Consider the following 23,214-nt stretch of genomic DNA (forward strand, 5'->3'; position numbering starts at 1 on the left):
GCCTGTCACAAATCCACCAGGAGAGAGTTACCAGCAGTTACCCATTGTCCCTCCATAGGGTATCACCCTATTATCCGCCTCATCTAGATTCAATCTGTGACTTATATGATAATATACCTTATTTTCTGAAAGCTTTGTACTTCACAGAGAAAGTATTCCAATTCTCATTGCGAATCTATGGCTTACACTTGGGTGAATTCTGGCTTACATCGAGAGGTCACTATTTAATTATGGTAGACTTTGCTGGCAATAGGGAAGGCTAAGACTGGAATTGGGGAGTCTGCAACTTATACTAGACAGGCATGGTTAGACTATTCCAGCTGACAATTGACAAACTCTCTAAACACTTGTGGCTTGTCTTGATGAAGAGGTTGGATAACTTAAAAAGGCATTGACAATAAACCAAAATAAAAAACAAGTAATACCTGCGCTGAGTGACAAAAAATCCTCCAAACCACACAATTTATGTTATCAAAAGGAAAGAATTTTTATAGGTTACCATACCAGAATAACAAGAGCATAACCGTGGTGTGGATAAATGTCCTATTTGATAAGGTAACAGGAGCGTTTTGGTTGTCAAATAGGTAAATATAACAAATTGTTACCTTTGAATAATCAATGGAATTAACCGGCTCCTTGTGGTGGTCTTACTGAATCATGTCCATTGCATCCGTAGTATAAAAGAAACTGGCAGGCCTCCTACAATTGTCCTATTAGGCTATGTCCACTGCGGTTTATGTCTTCAGATGAAGCCACTCTGGGTTGAGTCCGCTGCGTCCGTAGTTCCGGTGTGTATCTTCAGGTGGAGCCGCTCTGTGCGCTGCCCCGGCCGGCGGCAGAACGCTCAAAGCACGCTCCCCGCTTGGGACTATTGAGCGCTGGAGTAGCCGCTGGGTCCTCTGCCGAAGCAGGACCTTCCGTGACGTCACGGTCACGTGAATAAACACATGACTAGGTTAAGGAGAGCAGCGAGGACCAAATCCTACGCGTTTCAGAACTACCGTGTTCCTTCTTCAGGGATGGTCCGTGCTAGCAGCTCTCCATCTTATATATCCTCCAGCGCTCTTGCAATGCCCTTAATTGGTGAACGCAAACAGCTCTACTTCGCTATTAAGGCCCCTTGGGGCCAATGCATCCAGTTCAAAGATCATTTTCGTTTCTTCTCTTGACATTTGTCTAATATAGTCACCCTTCCTCCAACTTTTATGTACAGTTTTCAAACCTGTGATACATGTACCACTGGGTGAACTTCCATGATAGGTGAAGAAATGCTTCATCTGAAGACATAAACCGCAGTGGACATAGCCTAATAGGACAATTGTAGGAAGCCTGCCAGTTTCTTTTATACTACGGATGCAATGGACATGATTCAGTAAGACCACCACAAGGAGCCGGTTAATTCCATTGATTATTCAAAGGTAACAATTTGTTATATTTACCTATTTGACAACCAAAACGCTCCTGTTACCTTATCAAATAGGACATTTATCCACACCATGGTTATGCTCTTGTTATTCTGGTATGGTAACCTATAAAAATTCTCTCCTTTTGATAACATAAATTGTGTGGTTTGGAGGATTTTTTGTCACTCAGCGCAGGTATTACTTGTTTTTTATTTTTGTATATAGATTACGATACAAAAAGGTGGAATTGTATCATTACTTGCTGCCGAGTTTCTTAAGGGTTGAAGCGCTACTGGTCTTTTTATAGAAACACGATATTGACAATAAACCACCTGGTTTCATCCATTGGTTACCATCGGTAGCACAGTGAACCCTATTTCTCCATTGTTATTTTCTAATTGAGAAACTATGCTTAATCTAGTAGGTCATGTCATTCTGGTGGGGTAGACTGGTTGACAATGCATGGCTTTCTGATTGAAAATAAAGGGATTGATGACTTTTAATGGGGGGACAATGTTGCATGGCGGAGACGCACATGGAGGCACATCTTGACTAAAACTCTACAGCGGTGTATACTAAGGGTCATATACATTTCATACAGTCTCACGGGGTAAACTGGACAGATCTGTCTCTGTAGGACTTTGATTCTTTTAGTCATTCCATTCGTCACTTTTTTAATAGGAATTTAGGTCATGTCTTACCTATAAATGGAAAAAAGCAACAGAATAACAGAAAGTGGAGGGAAGTTTACTATCACTTTTTCTTAAATCAAACTAATCGCCTTTAACTTTTTCGACAAGTTTTTTCGGCAAAATAAAAAACACTTAATGCCTTTACTCAATACTTTATATATCTTCCATGCGCTTTGTTCTTGTCAGTCTCAGCCTTTCATACGCGATGATTAACATAGTGACATTCAACGGGAAACATTCTCATTTTCCTCAGACACAAACTAGGGACATTAAAATTTAATAACATCCTCTCTCTAGTCATTTGTGCTCCGAAATCTATTCAGATACTGCTGTGTTCTCCGACGGCTCCTGCCACTTATGGGTATTGTTAAGCAAACCTGTATTTTCCAACTACTTTCTTTAAGCATATCTGTTTTCCTTCCACTTGTGCCTGAGCCATAGTTATGATCCATCGGTTTTATATATTTTCTTACAGATAACAGCCGGCATTTATGTACCGTTTGGCATTGTGCTCTATAGAGATCCATATTTACAATACCAGTAATATTGTAGATTTTATTCTATTTTTTTCTTCATTTTTTCAGGAAAACTGTCAAGCAGGGTCTCCATACCTTCCGTCAGTCTGATAGAAAATACAGATGAAGCAAAGCTAAAATCCGCATCTGTCTGGGGCTATCTGGGATATCTGTATGTGTTAGCATACTGTGGTTGGTTTATTCATGGAGAAACCATAGGTGATAATTAATGACAATATTATCACTGATTAACTTTGAGTGTTGTTAAAATCCAACACCAATCAGTTTTTTACAAACTTTGCATACAATTTTTTTTTTGTCGGTAGTGCTGCTAAAATCCAACAGTCCAAAGTTTGTTCGGGTTCCAGACCTGTACCCAAAGTTCAACCAGAAACAGAACTCCATTGAAAACAATGGAGACCCAAACTTTGGACTTGGAAAATCTCTCTCTTTGGCCAGTCTCACACGTCCAGATAATTCCGGTACCGAAAAAATTGGTACCGGAGTTATCTGTGTCCATGTGTTCGTGAGCTCACGTAGGCCATCCGTGTGGCACACGTGCGGCACACGTGTGTTGCCCGTGTGCCGACTGGGTACCACACGGAGCGTGCAAGAGACAGTGCTAGAGATAAGCGCTGTCCCCTGCATCTGGTGCTGAAGCCGCCATTCATATCTTCTCTCCTGCAGCGTTCGCTGGAAAGAAGATATGAAAAATCCTTTTTTTTTTGTTTTTTCGTGTTTTAAATAAAGATCCCTGTCCCCACCCCCCTTCCACCCCCTGTGCGCCCGCTGGTAATAAAATACTCACCCGGCTCCCTCGCAGCGTCCTGTCCTCGCCGCACCTTCTCCTGTATGAGCAGTCACATGGTGCCGCCCATTAGAGTGATGAATATGCGGCTCCACTCCAATGGAGCACCTAATTCATCTTTACATTTGTGTATTTTTTTTAACTCAATTTTCTATGTGTTCACTGGTTTTTTTTAATTAAGTTTACAATTGTGGGTAGAGTTTACGGTTTACAGATGTTTTTGCTTGATTGATCATTTGCAACTTTTCAAAGAGTTGTAAGATTTGTTTCACATGTACATTCTTGTCTATCCTTAGAGTTATTTCATGCATACTGGAAATCTTGAGTAACTTTTACGATAGTATGCGAAACATACAACTTTTAGCTCTGGAAAGTTGCAAAATTGGTTAAAGGGAATCTGTCACTAGAAAAAAAACTTTATTAACCTGCAGATATGAGGTTAATCTGCAGGTAAACAGCGCTATTAACCTGCCTGACGCCTGCACCCCGGCGGTGTTCCAGTTTCTGTCATGGCGCAAGTTCAGTCACCGCTTCTAGTGTACATAGTGGCGGCTGTAACCGCATCCCTAGCACCGACTGACGCCAGCCCCAATGCAGAGGGAGTGTCATTCAGGGCCGGGGGTGCAGCAAAAGCCAATCAGAGCAGTGACGGAACCGCATTGGCACCGCCCCGTGACTGAAACCGGAACACTGCCGGGAAGAATTAAGTTAATATTCTCCCCGTACTGTTCAGGTTAGTGCAGGCACCAGGCAGGTTAAAGATGCCATTAATATGCAGGTTAACCCCATATCTGCCGGGTTAATAGTGCTTTTTTTCTGGTCACTGGTTCCCTTTAAAGGCAAAAGAAAAGACCATTTTTTGACTTTGCGCAAAACTCATGAACCATTTGCACTTTTGTAACAAATTTGGCACAAAACAATGTCAGCAAACAACACAAAATAAAAAAAGAAAATGTAACACAAAAATAAATGTAAATGATGAACAGGACCAATAAAGTTTTAGTCTACAAGTTCTGGCGCTATCAAAAATCAAGAAAATGCAACAGACTTAGTGCTTTTTGTCTATAAAACCGGGAATCTGAATTTTTGCTATGTTTTAATGTACTTGTATTTTTCCCTTACTATTCTTTTACCTTTTTTCCAAGACTTTTCATTGTATATCCAGTACTTGGATTTTTTTTCTTACTATTCTTTTACCTTTTCCCAAGACTTTTCTTTTATCTGTTTTTTCTTTTTTGTTTCCCGAAGGTGCGAGACGATGAAAGCCCAGTAAAGTGCAGAAGAAAACGACTATTATGTCTCAAGATGTCTGAAGGTCAAACACTTATTACAGGAGCAAACAAACACCAAAACTTGAAATAAAATCCATTACTTACAAAGACCTAGTGTTTCGTCTGACTTATCGGGACAATCCTGTTCTCCGTCACATAGCCAGCTCTGTGACACGCACGTGACATTATCGTGACATAGGAACTCCCCAGGATCGCAAATCTGTGGCTCTGAAAGTGAAAATGAGCACAAATTAAAAGCGTAAAGAAAAATAACAAAAATTATATGATGCCATGGTACGCGAATGGAAAGGGAAAAATCATATTTAGAATTGAGAGTCCTCAGTGGTTGATCCCTTTTAATGACTAACTGAAAAGATGGTAACAAATTGCAAGCTTTCGAGACTACACAGGTCTCTTCATCAGGCAAAGATAAAATCAGTAAAGTAAAGTAAAGAAGTAAAATCAATTACTTCTGTCTGTTTTCTTATGAGCTCTTCAAAGAAGATTTATGACCACACCAAAGTACAACTCAGCTTTAATGTGGTTTTTGGTCATAAATCAGCACAGATGGGTTAAAAAAAAGGCAGAAAACAAAAGAGACAAGCGATCAGAATAAGCTCACTGGTGGATACTCAGTTTACTCATTCTGCAGTCAGAAATGTGCAGGAAAGCGTAGCACTTGTTATATCAAAACTGATGAAACATTTTAATTGCAAAAGTTGTCTTTAGCCAAAAAAAAACAAAAACATGCATTTAAATAATAAAAGAAAATAAAAAAAAAACTGTCCCCAATGGTGTCCAAATATTTTATTTATCTGATCTGAGGGAAAAGGTGATTTCCTTGCAGCACCATCACCAAGAGTTCAGTGTTCATTTGATTCAATAGTTTATCTAATGTAGGATGGGGCAGGTCTTCCAGAGGGAGAGATGCTCTTTATAGCCACTCTCAAAAGATGAGAATACTAAAAAAGATCATACTGGCCACTAAGCCTTATATTAAACTCACACTTTCTGTTATCTGCAGAAAACTTTTTAGCACCCTTATTTACATCTGAGGCACAATTATAATGAAAATTAACACCAGATCCACCATTCACAATAGGTATCACAGCTCACCTCCTTCTCCTGTACAATGACTGATAAGACCTCTATATACAGTAGATAACACAGGATCCACCATTCACAATAGGTGATATCACAGCTCACCTCCTCCTCCTATACAATGACTGATAACACCTCTATATAAAGTAGATAACACAGGATCCACCATTCACAATAGGTGATGTCACAGATTACCTCCTCCCCCTGTACAATGACTGATAACACATCTATATACAGTAGATAACACAGGATCCACCATTCACAATAGGTGATGTCACAGCTCACCTCCTTCTCCTGTACAATGACTGATAACACCTCTATATACAGTACATAGCACAGGATCCACCATTCACAATAGATGATGTCACAGCTCACCTCCTCCTCATGTACAATGACTGATAACACCTGTATATACAGTAGATAACACAGGATCCACCATTCACAATAGGTGATGTCACAGCTCACCTCCTCCTCCTGTACAGTGACTGATAACACCTGTATATACAGTAGATAACACATGATCCACCATTCACAATAGGTAATGTCACAACTCACCTCTTCCTGTGCAATGACTGATAACACCTCTATATACAGTAGTTAACATAGGATCCACCATTCACAATAGGTGATGTCACAGCTCACCTCCTCCTCCTGTACAATGACTGATAAAACCTCTATATACAGTAGATAACACAGGATCCACCATTCACAATAGGTGATGTCACAGCTCACCTCTTCCTGTACAATGACTGATAACACCTCTATATACAGTAGATAACACAGGATTCACCATTCACAATAGTTGATGTCACAGCTCACCTCCTCCTCCTGTACAATGACTGATCACACCTCTATATACAGTAGATAACACAGGATCCACCATTCACAGTAGGTGATGTCACTGCTCACCTCCTCCTCCTGTGCAATGACTGATAACACCTCTATATACAGTAGATAACACATGATCCACCACTCACAATAGGTGATGTCACAGCTCACCTCTTCCTGTAGAATGACTGATAACACCTCTATATGCAGTAGCTAACAAAGGATCCACAATTCACAATAGGTAATTTCACAGCTCTCCTCCTCCTGTACAATGACTGATAACACCTCTATATACAGAAGATAACACCAGATCCACAATTCACAATAGGTAATGTCACAGCTCACCTCCTCCTCCTGTACAATACCTGATAACACCTCTATATACAGTAGAAAACACAGGATCCACCATTCACAAAAGGTGATGTCACAGCTCACCTCCTCCTCCTGTACAATAACTGATAACACCTCTATATACAGTAGAAAACACAGGATCCACCATTCACAAAAGGTGATGTCACAGCTCACCTCCTCCTCCTTTACAGTGACTGATAACACCTGTATATACAGTAGATAACACAGGATCCACCATTCACAATAGGTAATGTCACAGCTCACCTCCTCCTGTACAATGACTGATAACACCTCTATATCCAGAAGATAACACAGGATCCAGCATTCACAAAAGGTGATGTCACAGTTCACCTCCTCCTCCTGTGCAATGACTGATAACACCTCTATATACAGTAGTTAACACAGGATCCAACATTCACAATGAGTGATGTCACAGCTCACCTCCTCCTCCTGTACAATGACTGATAACACCTCTATATACAGTAGATAACACAGTATCCACCATTCACAATAGTTGATGTCACAGCTCACCTCCTCCTCCTGTACAATGACTGATAACACCTCTATATACAGAAGATAACACAGGATCCACCATTCACAATAGGTGATGTCACAGCTCACCTCCTCCTCCTGTACAATGACTGATAACACCTCTACATACAATAGATAACACCAGGATCCACCATTCACAATAGGTGATGTCACAGCTCACCTCCTCCTCCTGTACAATGACTTATAACACCTCTATATACAGTAGATAACACATGATCCACCACTCACAATAGGTGATGTCGCAGCTCACCTCCTCCTGTAGAATGACTGATAACACCTCTATATGCAGTAGCTAACACAGGATCCACCATTCACAATAGGTAATGTCACAGCTCACCTCCTCCTCCTGTACAATGACTGATAACACCTCTATATACAGTAGAAAACACAGGATCCACCATTCACAAAAGGTGATGTCACAGCTCACCTCCTCCTCCTGTACAATGACTGATGACACCTCTATATACAGAAGTTAACACAGGATCCACCATTCACAATAGGTGATGTCACAGCTCACCTCCTCCTCCTGTGCAATGACTGATAACACCTCTATATACAGTAGTTAACACAGGATCCACCATTCACAATAGGTGATGTCACAGCTCACCTCCTCCTCCTGTACAATGACCGATAACACCTCTATATACAGTACATAACACAGGATCCACCATTCACAAAAGGTGATGTCACAGCTCTCCTCCTCCTCCTCCTGTACAATGACTGATAACACCTCTATATACAGTAGATAACACAGGATCCACCATTAATAATAATAATAATCTTTATTTTTATATAGCGCTAACATATTCCGCAGCGCAGGTTGCACACATTATCATCACTGTCCCCGATGGGGCTCACAATCCCTATCTGTATGTCTTTGGAATGTGGGAGGAAACCGGAGTGCCCGGAGGAAACCCACGCAAACACGGAGAGAACGTACAAACTCTTTGCAGATGTTGTCCTGGGTGGGATTAGAACCCAGGATCCCAGCGCTGCAAGGCTGCAGTGCTATTCACTGAGCCACCGTGCTGCCCTGTCACAGCTCACCTCCTCCTGTACAATGACTGATAACACCTCTATATACAGTAGTTAACACAGGATCCACCATTTACAATAGATGATGTCACAGCTCACCTCCTTCCCCTCCCTCACAATAACCATTGCCCAGTTTAGAGAATGCTTAGACAATGCTTCTGTATAAACAAATAGGGTCTGAGTCAATCTATCGCTGCTAATATCCAAATGCCTAAAATGAAGTTAGAATCTTAAATCAGGCCTATTGGCCAACGTAAAAAATGCAAGATTATTTTTATACAGTACAGACCAAAAGTTTGGACACAGTTTCTCATTTAAATTTTTTTCTGTATTTTCATGACTATGAAAATTGTAAATTCACATTGAAGGCATCAAAACTATGAATTAACACATGTGGAATTATATACTTAACGAAAAAGTGTGAAACAACTGAAAATATGTCTTATATTCTAGGTTCTTCAAAGTAGCCACCTTTTGCTTTGATGACTGCTTTGCACACTTTTGGCATTCTCTTGATGAGCTTCAAGAGGTAGTCACCGGGAATGGTTTTCACTTCACAGCTGTGCCCTGTCAGGTTTAATAAGTGGGATTTCTTGCCTTATAAATGGTATTGGGACTATCAGTTGTGTTGTGCAGAAGTCTGGTGGATACACAGCTGATAGTCCTACTGAATAGACTGTTAGAATTTGTATTATGGCAAGAAAAAAGCAGCTAAGTAAAGAAAAATGAATGGCCATCATTACTTTAAGAAATGAAGGTCAGTCAGTCCAAAAAATTGGGAAAACTTTGAAAGTGTCCCGAAGTGCAGTTGCAAAACCATCAAGCGCTACAAAGAAACTGGCTCACATCAGGACCGCCCCAGGAAAGGAAGACCAAGAGTCACCTCTGCTTCTGAGGAAAAGTTTATCCGAGTCACCAGCCTCAGAAATCGCAGGTTAACAGCAGCTCAGATTAGAGACTAGGTCAATGCCACACAGAGTTCTAGCAGCAGACACATCTCTACAACAACTGTTAAGAGGAGACTTTGTGCAGCAGGCCTTCATGGTAAAATAGCTGCTAGGAAACCACTGCTAAGGACAGGCAACAAGGAGAAGAGACTTGTTGGACTAAAGAACACAAGGAATGGACATTAGACCAGTGGAAATCTGTGCTTTGGTCTGATGAGTCAAAATTTGAGATCTTTGGTTCCAACCACCGTGTCTTTGTGCGACGCAGAAAAGGTGAACGGATGGACTCTACATGCCTGGTTCCCACCGTGAAGCATGGAGGAGGAGGTGTGATGGTGTGGGGGGGCTTTCCTGGTGACACTGTTGGGGATTTATTCAAAATTGAAGGCATACTGAACCAGCATGGCTACCACAGCATCTTGCAGCGGCATGCTATTCCATCCGGTTTGCGTTTAGTTGGACCATCATTTATTTTTCAACAGAACAATGACCCCAAACACACCGCCAGGCTGTGTAAGGGCTATTTCACCAAGAAGGAGAGTGATGGGGTGCTACGCCAGATGACCTGGCCTCCACAGTCACCAGACCTGAACCCAGTCGAGATGGTTTGGGATGAGCTGGACCGCAGAGTGAAGGCAAAAGGACCAACAAGTGCTAAGCATCTCTGGGAACACCTTCAAGATTGTTGGAAGACCATTCCCGGGGACTACCTCTTGAAGCTCATCAAGAGAATGCCAAGAGTGTGCAAAGCAGTCATCAATGCTAAAGGAGGCTACTTTGAAGAACCTAGAATATAAGACATAATTTCATTTGTTTCATACTTTTTTGTTAAGTATATAATTCCACATGTGTTAATTCATAGTTTTATTGACTTCAATGTGAATTTACAATTTTCATAGTCATGAAAATACAGAAAAATCTTTAAATGAGAAGGTGTGTCCAAACGTTTGGTCTGTACTGTATATAGTTAGTAATATGGAAAGAAAAGAAATTTAAAAAAATTTGTAAAAAAAAATACATGAAACATAAAAACCTAATTTAAGCAATTGATTGTATTTTCTGATGAAAAATTCTCTTTATCTTAAAAAGAATTCTGTACAAATAGACAAGATAATTTTGCTTTAAGTCCATTTGCGAACATAGATGAAATGTCGTCCTAACTACTTTCCTGCTCATAACTGGCACTTCAACTTCTGAGAAAACTTTCAAATTCTTTTGAGTGAATAATCTAGAAAATTATTCTTGTGATCCTCCTAATAAAAATAAGAAGCCTGACATCATTGTAAATGGGTGCGGAATAAAGGGAACATTCTTTAAGAAACAAATTGAAGTGGAAGGTATTTTTCATGGCTTCGGTTCCTCATACTTTCACAAAAATATAATAAATTCATAGGAAGAAAATATACTTTAAAATACATTTCAAGGTCATTATTTAATAAAGTAATCATAACTCGCAGCTCCAGTCGAAAATACTCCGCTGGCTGAATGCGCGATGGGAGGTGAAAGAGGAAAGCTGCTGGAAATGGGGATTCTGAGTTGACGGATGTAGTGATGTAGAGTGAAAGGATCACAAATGTTCCACTAAAACCATCGTAAAACTACCGGGTAGAAAATGATTTTCAGGATTTAAAGTGTCCTTGTGTTTTCAACATATAGAAACTATAGTCACAAATCTCAGATATCGTGTTCCCAAAGCAGATCGTTCTCCAAAGACTCAGTAAAGTCTACAAAGTAACCATTGAAGGAAGTAGAGGCGGCTATGCATCAACTGTAAGGAAACCGGTAAGAGGGCGCCATTATTTTCACTACGGTTTTACAGCAACTAATCCTGAAAGTTGTCTTACGTTTGGGCTGCATGACGCCATTTTTGCGCTACATTGGCTCGGTCACTTTTGGACTTGTTGTACAACCTACACTATAATTAAAAAAAACATTTTGAATAATTTCTCATAAGATAAAATGGATATGTCAATTATGATCACAAACTGCATACTTTGATAAATAGTTCTCTTAGATCTCAGCTGGGCCACTGAATCGCGGTGACCTCAGCTCTGTTAGAAAAAGCATCACGGGTGCAAGTTGCAAGATCAACGCAGTTCACCGGCAGAATTTCAATGTGGACAAAATTAATGAAAACTGCACACTGAATATGTAGCTTAGCAAGATCACTAGCATATAAGAAAATCATTTTTTCCAAGACAAAAGTGCTCAAATGAAAGAAGAAAACAACTAAGGCTGGTTTCACATTTGCGTTTTTTGCCGCTGCGTTTTAGCGCAAAAAAAGCATGCGTTTTTTTGCGGCAAAAAAACGTATTGTTGTCTATGTAAACGCATGCATTTTTAAGCACATGCGTTTGCTTGCATTTTTAAACGCATGCGTTTCAATAGAAAAACACAAGAATACACACTGATAAGCCACCCCCCAACCCTAACCCTAACCCTAGGGATCCTAACCCTAACCCTAACCCTAGGGACCCTAACCCTAACCCTAACCCTAGGGATCCTAACCCTAACCCTAACCCTAGGGATCCTAACCCTAACCCTAGGGATCCTAACCCTAACCCTAGGGATCCTAACCCTAACCCTAACCCTAGCTATTTCTGTTTATAGTTGGTTTTCTAGTTGATTTTGATGATTGGCAGCTGTCACACACTTCTCATCATGCGTTTCAAAAACGCAAACGCAGGAAGAAAACGCATGTAAACGCGTCAAAACGCCGCGTTTCTTTTTTACCACATGCAAAAACGCATGCCTCTAAAAAACGCAGCGTTTGCATGCGTTTACATGCGTTTTTTTCACCACCTGTGTTTGCGTTTAAAACGCTGCGTTTTTAAACGCAAATGTGAAACTAGCCTAAGAATTATTCCATAAAAATCAATAGCTGATATTTCTAGTAAACTAAAAATGTCTAAAAAAAGATTAAAGAAAAACAAAAAACAAAATGACTGTAACCCGCATTCAACCCAGAGAAAACTCGTTTTCCTCTCTAACATTAATCATCTCTCAGCCTCCTTGTCTATAGGACTTTCGTTAGCTTTGGCAGCAATAAACCTGACTCAGATCATTCATTGTAAACACTGCTGAATCCAAATTGATTCACCATGTGACTTCTGCTGTTGCCAAATCCTACATGTGTGGGCTTATTGTTTGGGTGACTCGAGGAAGCTTAGGAGCAAAAAAAAAAGGAGAATAAATTGACTTTCCACCACTGGAGAGATGAACTCGGAAGCTTACAATTGCAAATGCAGCTAAGTTTTCTAAACCATCCAGTATTGCTTCCAAGTCGCACATTCAATGTCAGAATGTAATCTCCTTCTTGTAGATGGGGTTATCGGGTCTACCTGAGAAGTGAGAGGTGTCTACAACTGGACTAGGCAATCTGATGCATTCTGTTGAATAAGAAGATTAAATGTATCAATATGCACTGAGGAGTAAAATGCAGAATCCGAGAGCAATTGATGCCATAGAAGAATTCACTCAGCAGTGACCACGGAAAGAAAGCAATAATACAAAAGGGATAGTCTTCAATTACACATCATAGGTTTTGAGCAATTCTTGCAAAATCTGAAGTGTCGACAAGGCTGGCACAAATGTCGTGAAATGAATTTTTATTCTTTGCAGATAACCAGCACCCTCCTTGGCTGTAGGCTGTGTCTGGCATTGCATCTCATCATTATTTAAACAAATATAATCACGCTGCAATGAAAAATAAAGAAATAAAAAACTAAGGATGACAGATGACAGATTCCGCCAGGAAACCCTCGTGGTCGGCTCGGGACTTCCAATCAAACCATTGTGTGAATCTGGCCTCCAATTTTTTTACGTAGCTTTGATAAATGCATCCAATTACCGCATATACTTGTGTATAAGCTGAGTTTTTCAGAACTTTTTTTGTGCTGAAAATGACCCCCTCAGCTTATACATGAGTCAGTGTCCCAATTTATGGCGGGAGGTGGGGAGCGGCGGATCATGGGGTCTCAGGAGGCATGAGCCTGCTGCTAAATTGAAATGAATATTCACTGCACTGTCAATGAATATTAGTTTCTCTTATAGCTAGCGCATAGTTACAGCCACAGCCACCGGTTTCCAGCAGCTGCTGGGCTCTAACGGGTGCCCGCTCATTAAGGTAATGAATATTCACCTCTCTCCAGCCTATGAGCATGGACATGTGATAGCCCAGACGGAAGAGCTGCTGGAAGCCGGAACGAGATGCTGCAAGGGCGCGCAGGGAAGGTAAGTAGTATGTTTTGTTTTTTTCTAATGCTTTTCTCATGGGTGGTCAAACATACAAGGATGAGGATGAGGAACCATGCAGACAAGTATGGGAACAAGGAGCCACGCATACAAGGATGGGAATAAGGAGCCACGCATTCAAGGATGGGAATAAGGAGCCACGGATACAAGGATGAGAATATGGAGCCACACATACAAGGATGAGAATAAGGAGCCACGCATACAAGGATGAGAATAAGGAGCCACGCATACAAGGATGGCAATAAGGAGACACCCATAAAAGGATGGGAATAAGGAGCCACACATACAAGGATGGGAATAAGGAGCCACACATACAAGGATGGGAATAAGGAGCCACACATACAACGATGGGAATAAGGAGCCACGCATACAATGATGGGAATAAGTAGCCATGCATGCAAGGATGAGGATAAGGAGCCATGCATACAAGGATGGTAATAAGGGACCACACATACAAGGATGGGGATAAGGAGCCATGCATACAAGGATGGAAATAAGGGGCCATGCATACAAGGATGGGAATAAGGAGCCACACATACAAGGATGGGGATAAGGAGCCATGCGTACAAGGATGGGAATAAGGAGCCATGCATACAAGGATGGGAATAAGGAGCCACACATACAAGGATGGGGATAAGGAGCCATGCATACAAGGATGGGAATAAGGGGCCATGCATACAAGGATGGGGATAAGGAGCCATGCATACAAGGATGGGAATAAGGAGCCACACAGAAAAGGATGGGTATAAGGAGCCAAGAATTCAAGGATGGGAATAAGGAGCCACACGAAAAGGGATAGGAATAAGGAGCCATGCATATGCAGCGCCCCAGAGACCTGGTCGTTGCAGTGTGGCACTCTGCCGCTAAGGGGAGTAGCGGTACGTCTGATGGCACTAAGGAGTTCTCCTGATAAGGTATCACCAGATCACATTACACTTCACACTCCGGCCACTAGGGGCTGAAAAAGGCTTTATTTATTGGGCCACTCCTCACACTGGTAAAACTAGGGGCTGGGGAGGAAGTTAGTCAGAAGCTGACTGGGTTGGATTCAGGCAACATCCCGTGGCAGGGGGTGTTGCAGGGAGAAGGCACAGGGGGGGCCCCTGTCAGGCTTGGGAACCTGGCAGGTGCCTAGCGAACAGAACAGAACGTAACGGAACCGCGCCTGCACACCCTGCGGCGGTATCCTAAGAAAGAGACACGAAGGGAAGGATATTGTGGAACAGTGTAAACGAGATCAAGCACAAAGGAGAGCCAGTAAAAGTCGTGCTGAGAGAGAGAGAGGCAACATCTTACTGAGGCGTATAGTCGGTGGCCGGAACACCGTAGGAGTAACTGACTTCAGGCACTACTTCAATCTCCGCTGGACAGTTAATTTTAGGTTGGCTGTCTACCTTAAATTTCCTAAGAAGACATAGGGGGCAACATTGGGAGAGGGGCATCTCTAGGGTCCCGGAAGACCTCCAAGCCTTCCCGTCATACGGGTGTGTCCTAGCCAAAACATACTGGGGGACGAGAAACTAGTAACATCTGGAACTAATGAGAGAGAGAGAGAGCTGTATAGAACGAACGAATGAAAACAGCAGTTGTGAGGACTATTCCGAATGCTCAGCAAGGTAGGACTATAACACACAGGCGCTAGTGGTAGGCAACGATTTCCATCTGCGAAGGAAACTCTTGATGTGTTCATCGGACCGGCTGGTCTCTGATAGCCCTGTTAAACGTACTCTGGATTGAGGATCCTGAAGCCTTCAGTAAAGAGGTAAAGAGACTGCAACCTTGTGTCCTAGTTATTGACTGCGCCTTACACCATCACCCTCTACCTTACTGGGAAGCCCTGGGGACATACTTCACCTGTGGGAAGTTATACCATCCAGCTGCCATTCCATCACCCCAGCGGACCCCACAGCAGCATCGGTCACCCTGACCGAACACCACAGGTGGCGTCACAAACCCCTGACAGACTGTTCCACTACTTCCATTGGACGCCCCTTAGCAGGGTCACGGACCGGGTCTAGCCACCGTGACAGCCTCAGAACTGAACCAGAGAGGCCCGGTACCGAGAACTCGTGGCCCTGTGTCTAAGGGGGCGCTCCAACTTGGCGTCATGAACAAGATCGTACTTAAGCCTGAAGAATTGGGTCATGTGTGCCTTGGGACTGTGATTTATTGCAAAGACTGTGTATTGCTATTGACGCATGATTCCCGCCAAAACTGCCGCCATTGCTGCGCCACGAGGAGCGCAGGAGAAGAAGGAGGGCGTGTCATGGGAGGAGATCGAGAAAACGGCGCGAACAGCAAGATCCGCCCACTCCGACTACGACTGCAGGATGACGAGCTCAGGAATGGAGGTGCTCAAACCCCAGAAAATGACGGAGCCTCATGTGTGTGCTGCTGCAGACCCAGGAGCGGAGCTGATGACCAGCGGGTACCTGAATGACGACGACGTGACCCGGGAGCACCGCAGCCCAACGGAGTCGGACCAGGGCTTGCCATCCCAGGGGAACCCGGGTCCCCTGGAGTTGCCGGAGGAGGCATCGGACCACCCGACTCCAGACGGGGGGTCGGTGACGGCGAGGAAATGGAAGTCGGAGCTGTGCTGGAAGGCCACCCAGGAGGAGCCATGGTCAGGGCCGCAGCGGACTCCAGCGTCCTCGTCAGCGGAGCCGACCGACATCGGTGGAACCACATCAGACGCAGGTACCAACAGCGATCCTGCCCCACCGACTGCTCCGGTTCCGGTGACCGCTCCCTAGCCCATTGATGACTGGTCTCCCGCTGCTGAGATTGTGGTGGCGGCCCTTTACGCCATGAAGGGGATCCTGCACCCGCTGCCGACACCTCTGGGTACACCGATAGACCTCAGCCCTAGGGGAGTGGTCTTTGAGTGGAATGCTCCCCGGTTCCGATCAGACGGGTCCCGACAGGAGGGCTCCTACGTCATCAGGCTTACCTGGGATCAGTATAGACGAAGTTTGATTTCACAATGGGAAGACCGAGAACGAATGGAACAGACTGTCCGACCGGAGGAACGGGTGCCCCTCGTTAATTGCTGCCCTGAGAGTTTGATAATACAGGAGATTGTGCTGGCCTTCCACCGGGGGAGGGGTTGCGGCTTCATATTAAAACCAGGGCTGTTGACCGAAGTCTATGTGACTAGCTGCAACATGGAACCCCAGTCCCACAGTGTACCTCCACTCCAAAACTTGTACAGAGGGGACCATGTGACTTACACCCGCCACTGGAGTGAGCGAGGGTGGTATGCCAAGAGAGTTAAACGCTGTGCGCTAGTGGTCGCGCCATCTACGATCACGACCGAAACTGGTGGTGGGACCCCACTGACTCCTGACCCCGCCGGACCCAGCGCTACCACCCCGGCGGGTGGTGTCCTGCTTGCGGAGTCTGCCACCGGCATCACCGCTCGTACCCAGACCGCTGCTGATCCGATGGAGACGGTGCTGGACGGTGACACAGGGCCAGACCCTCCCCGGCCGGGAGGTGGTCACCACCGGCTGATGTCGTGTCACCTATTACAGAAGTAAACCTCGGAGATACGAAAATGTATATAGTTAACTGTTTCCTGCTGTTGCTGCTACTTTAAACCGTCCAGGGTTATTTCCTAAAGGGGTCCCTTTGTTTACCCGGGATCCCTATTGTTTTTCTATTTGTTTTTCTACTTTTTGCACAAAGTTCATAATTGTTCTAAAGACTGCCGGATCATGGACAGTGAATGATTCAAAACTGTTTGTATATAGTTTGCACCTTCTTAAAGGTGCTCCCTACTGGTTTTACAAGTGAAAGATGACTTTGCGAAGATGATGCTTCTGGACATGACGCAGAAGGTCTTGCTTTCAGTGGACTTGCAGACAGAGAGAGAATCTGCACTACTTTTTAGAGACTTGGTTCCCTCTTAAAGGAAATGTTGACATATTGCCTTAGATAAGATTGAAACGTTAATAATGTTAAAATTTAGAAAGTTTGATAATGTTGACAGAGACTGAGGACAGGAAAGCTTGAAGTGAACCCATAGGGGTTAGAGAGAGAGTCCTCCTGAGAGATGTAGAAAGATGGTCGGCACAATGACAGTAGGCCCAGCCAAGGAGCTAAGCGGTCCTGCATTGGTGAAGTTAGAACGGAAAGGAAAAGTTGAGTTATTTGTATAGTATTCTATAGTAGGCCTTTAGTGGGTTCAGCTTATACGCCCTTAAAGGAAAAAGTTAAATTATTGTTCAAAGTTTGCACTTGGTAGAATACCCAGCTGGGTACTGAGAGTTATTTATAGTCAAAATGTTATTTAAAAATATTTAATCCTGTTTTTGTTTGTAACGTTCAAGTGTTCTTACCTCCCATAAAGGGAAGCACCTTTTCTATTTACTTGTTCTAAGCATTTCAAAAATTTTGTATGTCTTTTGCTGTATTATATTGTTGTTCTTCTTCCCAGTCCAGGAGTACTGGATTTAACCGGGGGGGAGTGCAGCACCCCAGAGACCTGGTCGTTACAGTGTGGCACTCTGCCGCTAAGGGGAGTAGCGGTACGTCTGATGGCACTAAGGAGTTCTCCTGACCAGGTATCACCAGAACACATTACACCTCACACTCCGGCCACTAGGGGGAGAAAAAGGCTTTATTTATTGGGCCACTGCTCACACTGGTAAAACTAGGGGCTGGGGAGGAAGTTAGTCAGAAGCTGACTGGGATGGATTCAGGCAACATCCCGTGGCAGGGGGTGTTGCAGGGAGAAGGCACAGGGGGGCCCCTGTCAGGCGTGGGAACCTGGCAGGTGCCTAGCGAACAGAACAGAATGTAACGGAACCGCGCCTGCACACCCTGCGGCGGTATCCTAAGAAAGAGACACGAAGGGAAGGATATTGTGGAACAGTGTAAACGAGATCAAGCACAAAGGAGAGCCAGTAAGAGTCGTGCCGAGAGAGAGAGGCAACATCTTACTGAGGCGCGTAGTCGGTGGCCGGAACACCGTAGGAGTAACTGACTTCAGTCACTACTTCAAACTCCACTGGACAGTTAATTTTAGGTTGGCTGTCTACCTTAAATTTCCTAAGAAGACATAGGGGGCAACATTGGGAGAGGAGCGTCTCTAGGGTCCCGGAAGACCTCCAAGCCTTCCCATCATACGGGTGCGTCCTAGCCAAAACATACTGGGGGACGAGAAACTAGTAACATCTGGAACTAACAAGAGAGAGAGAGAGAGAAAGAAAGCTGTAGAGAACAAACGAACGAGAACAGCAGTTGTGAGGACTATTTCGTATGCTCAGCAGGGTAGGACTACAACACACAGGCGCTAGTGGTAGGCAACGATTTCCATCTGCGAAGGAAACTCTGGATGTGCCCATCGGACCGGCCGGTCTCTGATAGCCCTGTTAAATGTACTCTGGATTGAGGATCCTGAAGCCTTCAGTAAAGAGGTAAAGAGACTGCAACCTTGTGTCCTCGTTATTGACTGCGCCTTACACCATCACCCTCTACCTTACTGGGAAGCCCTGGGGACATACTTCACCTGTGGGAAGTTATACCATCCAGCTACCATTCCATCACCCCAGCGGACCCCACAGCAGCGTCGGTCACCCTGACCGAACACCACAGGTGGCGTTACGAACCCCTGACAGACTGTTCCACTACTTCCATTGGACGCTCCTTAGCAGGGTCGCGGACCGGGTCTAGCCACCGTGACAGCCTCAAAACCGAACCAGAGAGGCCCGGTACCGAGAACTCGTGGCCCTGTGTCTGGGGGGCGCTCCACATACAAGGATGGGAATAAGGAGCCATGCATACATTGATGGGAAAAAGGGGCCATGCATACAAGGATGGGAATAAGTGGCCACGCATACAAGGATGGGAATAAGGAGCCATGCCTACAAGGACGGGAATAAGGAGCCACGCATACAAAGATGGGAATAAGGAGCCACGCATACAACGACGGGAATAAGGAGCCATACATACAAGGACGGGAATAAGGAGCCACATATACAAAGATGGGAATAAGGAGCCATGCATACAAGGATGGGAATAAGTAGCCACACATACAAGGATGGGAATAAGGGGCCATACATACAAGGATGGGAAAAAGGAGACACGCATACAAGGATGGGAATAAGGGACCACACATACAAGGATGGGAATAAGGGGCCACGCCTACAAGGATGGGAAAAAGGAGCCACGCATACAAGGATGGTAATAAGAGGCCACGCATACAAGGATGGGGATAAGGAGTCATGCATACAAGGATGGGGATAAGGAGTCATGCATACAAGGATGGGAATAAGGAGCCACACAGACAAGGATGGGAATAAGGAGCCACGCATACAAGAATGGGAATAAGGAGCCATAGATACAAGAATGGGAATAAGGAGCCGTGCATACAAGGATGGGAATAAGGAGCCATGCATACACGGATGGGGATAAGGAGCCATGCATACAAGGATGGGGATAAGGAGCCATGCAGACAAGGATGGGAATAAGGGGCCACGCATACAAGGATGGGAATAAGGAACCATGCATACACGGATGGGGATAAGGAGCCATGCATACAAGGATGGGGATAAGGAGCCATGCATACAAGGATGGGAATAAGGGGCCACATAGACAAGGAGGGGAATAAGGGGCCACGTATACAAGGATGGAAATAAGGAGCCATGCATACAAGGATGTGATTAAGGGGCCATGCATGCAAGGATGGGATTAAGGGGCCACATAGACAAGGATGGGAATAAGGGGCCATGCATACAAGGATGGGAATAAGGGGCCATGGATACAAGGAAGGGAATAAGGGGCCACATAGAAAAGGATGGGAATAAGGAGCCATGCAGACAATATACTCGAGTCACTAAGTTTTCACACTTTTTCGAGGCAAAATTATGTGTCTCGGCTTATACTTGGGTCGACTTGTACACAAGTATATATTTTTGTGTCTACCCACCTGCTTGAACAATTGTAATGTTCAGAGTTGTATAAGAATTTATTCTTATATTGTCTCACACTACTGATTGTAGTATTTCATATCAAAAACAATAATTGACATCTGAAAAAAAATGCAACTCAAAATCTCCAAGCCTTGTGTGTCATTAATAGAAGACCGCTCAGCATTGTATTCTGTGCTTTTTGATCTTTTTGGCTTTTTTTTATTTCTGTGTGTGTGTTTTGGGGAAAAGTGGGAAGCAGTGGAAACATTTACAAAAAGAAAAGATTTATCAAAAAATCAAAAACTATAATAATGAGAAAATCTATAAAGAGATGAGATTCAAGTTACAATGAAATAAAAACATATAATCCAATAAAGCAAAAAAAATACAAAAATAACATCTGTTTTCAAAATAACAGTTGCCAAAAATTTTATCATAATTTGTTTTGATTTCTATGATAGACAATAGTTAGCTGGCAGCAGGCATATTTATATACATGTAATTATAGCTTTAGCCAAATATACCGGAGAAAGGAAGCCAAATAAAAATCTGCCAAAAGGACATAAAACCTGCATTATAATCCCTGCTTCGGGGTTTAAATGGCTCTTTAGTTTATGAACCAGAGGGACTTCACAGGCAGGCTAGCTGAGCTAATTTATTTATTTCTATATTTTGTGGAGAGTTTTTAAAAGATTTTAATACATCAGAGTTTGCCATTATATTTCTATGACACTTTAACTGCATGTTCAGTGTTCAGGATCTTTAACAAGCCAAAAAGTGATTTCTTTTAGAATTAATAGAACAAAAAAAAAAACCTTCAGAATAGGAGCTTTTGTGTGATTTTGATTCTGATTTTTTGAGAACTATTTATTTTTGGAGAGCAAAGAATAATTAGCATGTTCTGTTTGGAACTATGGAAAAAAAAAAAAGGCTGAGGCCAAATTGTCTGCACTAATAAATCTCCATCACGGATGGCATTCTATGACTTCTTTGCATTCTAGTCCAAGACTATGATTGTCTTGAGATCAGATTGTACAGTTTCCTCTATGGCCCAGAGGGTCAGTTATGTAAACCTGGTCCCCGTTTCAAAGGCTTCATTGTGTCCAGTTTTACGACACATAAAACAGGAACAGAAGCAATATTGAAGTCATTAAGAAAGATCCAGCATTTTAATAGGAAGGACTGGACGAGTTTCTAGTAAATGGGATTTACAAAGATTGTAAAAAGCAGAATAAAAAATACAAAAATAATTTAAAGAACACCATAAAATGTATCAAGATTTAAAAAAAATATTTACACAGATTTTTTTTTCATTGTTGATAGTAGTCGTTGACAGTTTTTGTACCTTACTTTTTTCCTTCCTGATTAGCATAAATAATCTGTATATTATAGGTTCCCAACCTTTTACACTGTAATGTACTTTGTGAACCACATTCTAAGTCGCACATTATCGTGTGACTCCCAGTCCGACAAGACCATGTAAGGCCCAATAAGTGGCCACAACAGAAGATGTAGAAGGAGAAGAAGGCTGAAGAGGAACGATTGGAGACTGGTTAAGGGGTGGCTATCTCCTGACAGGTATTGGGGAGGAGATAAAAGGTGAATAAATAGTTTATTGTTATATTAACCCTTTTTGTCAGATTCAATTCATACCAAATTTATTTGATGATATTTACTTAACCTTCCTCTAGTGTTAGGGTCGTGACCGACCCGTTTTAGGTTTTAAATGCATACAAATTCTACATACATTTGTTTACTGCATCAAGACTTTTTGAATTTTTCAGGAACTTGTTGTTAAACAAAATACAATAAAATAAAACTATTTTACTAAATTGTAATATGTTCTTATTAAAATTATAACATTTGTGTTGTTGGGGTCAATTTCGACCCAGGTCTAATATAAGAGTAAAAAAATCAATAATAAGTCCCAAAACTGAACTCATAAACACAATATAAACCAACAGCCCACAGCCAGCTCTACCTCCAACAACTTGAGTTAGGGACATGTCCAGGCATGTATGGCCAAATCAGCTTAGAGTTGGTACTTTGCAGAGTATACAGTAGTTTATATTATTCTCTTGAGGTTCATTTGACAATGTATTTATATTGAAAATGAAGGGTATGCTCTCAAATTAAAGGCCCAGGGGGCCACAACAAAAATATTAAAATCAATCCTTCCATGGATGAGAAACCCTAACAAGGTAACTAAGAGGTAAGAAATAAATTGGATCATAAATAACTGTTTTTAGGGTATCCTAGGGGTGATTTAAGACACGGGTCAAAACCGACCCGCTAACATAAGAAAGAGTAACAGAAAGCTAACAATAGAGGAAGGTTAAATCTAGTCAAGAGTTAATAGTTGGCATGCTGATATTACGCGACTCATTCTGGCACTAATCTGAGGAAAGATTAGGTCTGTAATTTTGTAATGATATTTCATATTGTAGTAAATACTTATATATGGAGTGAGAGTTGCTCTTGAACCATACAAGGGGTCACAAGCCACATGTGATTCCCGAGCTACTTGTTGTAGACCATTG

The 23,214-nt window shown here is 42.9% G+C and overlaps 1 protein-coding gene across 1 annotated transcript in view; it reads right to left on the reverse strand.

Annotated features, from left to right (window-relative positions):
- The window catches only part of LRP1B (LDL receptor related protein 1B), a 1,659,362-nt gene that overhangs the window by 1,318,859 nt on the left and 317,289 nt on the right, over positions 1-23,214 (reverse strand). The window contains exon 2 of the mRNA XM_069732880.1: positions 4,795-4,917. Coding sequence (XP_069588981.1) covers positions 4,795-4,917 — 123 coding nt within the window. The remainder of the gene's footprint in view (positions 1-4,794; positions 4,918-23,214) is intronic.

The sequence above is a fragment of the Ranitomeya imitator genome, chromosome 7 (genome assembly GCF_032444005.1).
Source record: "Ranitomeya imitator isolate aRanImi1 chromosome 7, aRanImi1.pri, whole genome shotgun sequence".
Classification (NCBI taxonomy): domain Eukaryota; kingdom Metazoa; phylum Chordata; class Amphibia; order Anura; family Dendrobatidae; genus Ranitomeya; species Ranitomeya imitator.